The sequence below is a fragment of the Caretta caretta genome, chromosome 2 (assembly GCF_965140235.1).
Source record: "Caretta caretta isolate rCarCar2 chromosome 2, rCarCar1.hap1, whole genome shotgun sequence".
NCBI classification, from domain to species: Eukaryota; Metazoa; Chordata; order Testudines; family Cheloniidae; genus Caretta; species Caretta caretta.
This window is the reverse complement of record NC_134207.1, coordinates 93,507,919-93,512,636: the sequence shown is the minus strand read 5'-3', so window position 1 is coordinate 93,512,636 and position 4,718 is coordinate 93,507,919. Positions and strand designations below refer to the sequence as shown.

The 4,718-nt window shown below is 44.8% G+C and overlaps 1 protein-coding gene across 2 annotated transcripts; it reads right to left on the bottom strand.

Moving 5' to 3' along the window:
- Positions 1–566: 566 nt before the first annotated feature.
- Positions 567–4,494, bottom strand: LOC125632279 (uncharacterized). Of its 2 annotated transcripts, none has more exons than XM_048840171.2 (3): positions 4,288–4,494; positions 1,760–2,886; positions 567–1,191 (listed from the first exon to the last, which is right to left on the bottom strand). In XM_048840171.2, the coding sequence occupies exons 2-3, from the start codon at positions 1,980–1,982 to the stop codon at positions 809–811; spliced, it is 606 nt and encodes a 201-aa protein (XP_048696128.2). In that variant the 5' UTR covers positions 1,983–2,886; positions 4,288–4,494; the 3' UTR covers positions 567–808. The 2 variants fall into 2 exon arrangements, with proteins under 2 accessions (XP_048696128.2, XP_074980864.1); XM_075124763.1 differs by lacking the exon at positions 4,288–4,494 and adding an exon at positions 3,427–3,488.
- Between the last annotated feature and the right edge of the window lie 224 nt (positions 4,495–4,718).

Here is a 4,718-nt window from a genome sequence, read left to right as displayed (position 1 = left end):
GACTCAGCCTACCCCTTAATGCCATGGCTCATGAAGCCGTACACAGGCAGCCTGGACAGTAGTCAGAAGCTGTTCAACTACAGGCTGAGCAAGTGCAGAATGGTGGTAGAATGTGCATTTGGATGTTTAAAAGTCTGCTGGCGCAGTTTATTGACTCAGTTAGACCTCAGCGAAACCAAAATTCCCACTGTTATTACTGCTTGCTGTGCGCTCCACAATATCTGTGAGAGTAAGGGGGAGATGTTTATGTCAGGGTGGGAGGTTGAGGCAAATCGCTTGGCCACTGGTTACGCGCAGCCAGACACCAGGATGGTTAGAAGAGCACAGGAGGGCGTGGTGCGCATCAGAGGAGCTTTGAAAACCAGTTTCATGACTGGCCAGGCTATGGTGTGAAAGTTCTGTTTGTTTCTCCTTGATGAAACCCCTCACCCCTTGGTTCACTCTACTTCCCTGTAAGCTCACCACGCTCCCTTCCTCCCCTCGATCACTGTTTGCAGAGGCAATAAAGTAATTGTTGCTTCACATTCATGCATTCTTTATTAATTCATCACACAAATAGGGGGATAACTGCCAAGGTAGCCCGGTTGGGGTGGTGGAGGAGAGAAGCACTGGGAGGGGTGGTGGAGGAGGGAAGGACAAGGCCACACAGCACTTTAAAAGTTTAAAACTTTAAAACTTATTGAATGCCAGCCTTCTGTTGCTTGGGCAATACTCTGGGGTGGAGTGGTTGTGTGGCCGGTGGCCCCCCCACCACGTTCTTGGGCCTCTGGGTGAGGAGGCTATGGAACTTGGGGAGGAGGGCAGTTGGTTACACAGGGGTCTGTAGTGGCGGTCTGTGCTCCAGATGCCTTTCCTGCACCTCAACCATACACTGGAGTGTATTAGTTTGATCCTCCAGCAGCTTCAGCATTGAATCCTGCCTCCTCTCATCATGCTGCCACCACCTTTCAGCTTCAGCCCTCTCTTCAGCCCACCACTTACTCTCCTCAGCCCACCACCTCTCCTCCCAGTCATTTTGTGCTTTCCTGCACTCTAACATTGTCTGCCTCCGTGCAGTCATCTGTGCTCTGTCAGTAAGGGAGGACAGCATGAGCTCAGAGAACATTTCATCGTGAGTGTGTTTTTTTCGCCTTCTAATCTTCTCTAGCCTCTGGGAAGGAGAAGATCCTGTAATCCTTGAAACGCATGCAGCTGGTGGAGAAAAAAAAAGGTCAGTGGTATTTAAAAAGACACATTTTATAGAACAATGGGTACACTCTTTCACGGTAAACCTTGCTGTTAACATTACATACATAGCACATGTGCTTTCGTTCCAAGGTCGCATTTTGCCTCCCCCCACCACGTGGCTAGCTCCTCCCTCCTTCCCCCTCCCCGTAGCTAACAGCGGGGAACTTTTCTGTTCAGCCACAGGCAAAGAGCTCAGCAGGAACGGGCCCCTCTGAATGTCCCCTTAAGAAAACCACACTATTTCAACCAGGTGACCATGAATGATATCACTTTCCTGAGGATAACACAGAGAGATAAAGAACGTACACACATACACTGCAATGCTTTGTTCGACAATGATTGCCGAGTACGTGCTACTGGCCTGGAGTGGTAAAGTGTCCTACCATAGTGGACAGAATAAGGCTGCCCTCCCCAGAAACCTTTTGCAAAGGCTTTGGGAGTACATCCAGGAGAGCCACAAATGCCAGGGCAAATTAATCATTAAACATGCTTGCTTTTAAACCATGTATAGTATTTTAAAAGGTACACTCACCAGAGATCCCTTCTCCGCCTGGCAGGTCCGGGAGGCAGCCTTGGGTGGGTTCGGGGGGTACTGGCTCCAGGTCCAGGGTGAGAAACAGTTCCTGGCTGTCAGGAAAACCAGTTTCTCTGCTTGCTTGCTGTGAGCTATCTACAACTTCATCATCATCATCTTCCTCGTCCCCAAAACCTGATTCCATGTTGCCTCCATCTCCATTGAAGGAGTCAAACAACATGGCTGGGGTAGTGGTGGCTGAACGCCCTAAAATGGCATGCAGCTCATCTTAGAAGCGGCATGTTTGGGGCTCTGACCGGAGTGGCTGTTTGCCTCTCTGGTTTTCTGGTAGGCTTGCCTCAGCTCCTTAAGTTTCACGCGGCACTGCTTCGGGTCCCTGTTTTGGCCTCTGTCCTTCATGCCCTGGGAGATTTTGACAAATGTTTTGGCATTTCAAAAACTGGAACGTAGTTCTGATAGCACGGATTCCTCTCCCCATACAGCGATCAGATCCCGTACCTCCCGTTTGGTCCATGCTGGAGCTCTTTTGAGATTCTTGGACTCCATCATGGTCACTTCTGCTGATGAGCTCTGCATGGTCACCTCTGCTGATGAGTTCTGCACAGTCACCTGCAGCTTGCCATGCTGGCCAAACAGGAAATGAGATTCAAAATTTTGCAGGCCTTTTCCTGTCTACCTCGCCAGTGCATCTGAGTTGAGAGCACTGTCCAGAGCCGTCACAATGGAGCACTCTGGGATAGCTCCCGGAGGCCAATACCATCTAACTGCATCCACGGTACCCCAAATTTGACCCGGCAAGGCTGATTTCAGTGCTAATCCCCTTGTCGGGGGTGGAGTAAGGAAATCGATTTTAAGAGCCCTTTAAGTCGGAAAAAAAGGGCTTCGTCGTGTGGATGGGTGCAGGGTTAAATCGATTTAACGCTGCTAAATTTGACCTCAACTCCTAGTGTAGACCAGGGCTTAGTCCGGTATTTGATCTGAGTGTTTCAGTTTGGTCACTCAGTCAGCTGGAATTCTCAGTTTTAAAATGTAAATAAGTCCAAGTCTTCTCAAGAGTATGTTGCCCATTGGTGTCTGAAACAAACTCCATGCTCCTTCTGATTTTTCAACTGAGATTTTTTTTCCTTTAAGAAAGTTTGATTTGAATTAATGTTCTTTTTAAATGATTTCATTAAATAAAAGTTTTACGGTGAGTTATTTTTTTCCCATGGAAAGGTGACGGATAGTCAAAGCATAATCCCTTCTCTCTGTAGTTTCCCTCTCCCTTTACCCACTCTCCATTCTTATTCCAACAGTCCCTTCCTTATCCACACTTCAACCCAAGCTTCCTTCCTCCCAAAACCACCCTAACATTAAGTTTTAGTCATATTAAATATATAATCAAATATCTTTAAAAAATACTAGTTGGGACTAGCATAGTGTATGCTTATACTCCCTCTGAAAACTATGGTACATCTCCTTACCACCCCATCCCTACATCTTTTCTCCATGTTTGTCTTTAAATTGTAAACACAAATCTTCCTCCAGGCTGTACTGTGTCACAATGGGTTGCCCAAAATCAATCTTTTTTTAAGTTAAATTTAGCTAGAATTCTAAACTTTTCTTTAAATAACTTCAACATTTCCCCCCTTTCCTTAAAGATTAATTATGATGATTTTACTGACCATAATTCCAGTGACTTCATTGGAGCTATATCAGTTTACACCAGCTGAGAAAATGGTCCAATGTCTTTTAAGTTTTAAGAATATGTAGAGTCTTTCATTTACATCAAGATTGTAAACTTTCAAGTGTTAATCTATTGGGAAACATACAACCGCTTTCATCTGAGACCCCACACTGACTTTAGCCTGTCAACTATAGGGAAAAGTGAGCAATATTTTCTTTTTAAATGTTCCTCTTCTCATTTCCCTCTCAGAATACATGCTTGATCCTGAGTGGATAAAAAGATATTCAGGATATTCAGCCAATCTCAGTGCATCTAAACTCCACCAAACACTAGATCCTGTGCAGTAGCCAGGACATATTCAATTGAACTGATAGGACAGAGGGGGCAAACATTTTCTAGCCCCCACCATAATTTAGAGCAGCCTTGAGGATGTTTTAAAGTATGCGTAGTTGCACATGGTCCTACGATCTGGCAGCTAGAAATAGTTGGAGTACAGAGATGCAACCTCCATACAGACTCCCCTGATCACACCGTCTGTGTTAGGGGGTGTGAAGAAGGATGGCATAGAACCTCTCTACCAGCTCTATAATATCCGGGGGTTCCCTTTAATGTGAGGGACTCACAAGCAGTCTAGATAAGGTATAATGGGAACAAGGACCTGGACCCAGGAATTTATTTTTTCAATTCTGAGTGCCAATCCTACCAATGGATTTAGTAAGATTTACCCCACTTCTTCTTGTTACTAATGGCCTGGTAGAGCACTTTATTCTAAACTGGTTGAAAATAACTTCAATTGGATCAACTGTACTGTACCATATTAGAACAGTTATTGTGACTGAAGTCTTTGTCATACACTTACTATTCAGAAACGGTAATGAGCTAAAAAAGCTGGTGCTCACTGGGGAATAAATTCTGCTTAAGGATACATCTCTGATCTTAGTTCAGCAGCTTCACTCTCAAGTTTCTTTGGCAGCACCTCTGCTTGGGAGCCTGCTGGCTCGCTGTTCCATCTTCAGAAAAGACACTCACTTGCTTAGATTCCTTCAAGCAGCAAATTTATTCACTGAGTTCTGAGCTGTAGAAAACAAAATAAAAAGCAATATTGGTATGTGTCAGCATCCAGTTACTGGATGGGGGTGATGAGATATGCACTTCCTGCTCACCAGGAGTAGAAGTTCATAACATATTTAAAAATTAATGTTGAACTAATATGGTTTTGGCATATTTTCTTGTTCTCCTCTTAACTATTTCAAACTTGATCTAAATTGCCATCTTATCTCGCTTGCTAAC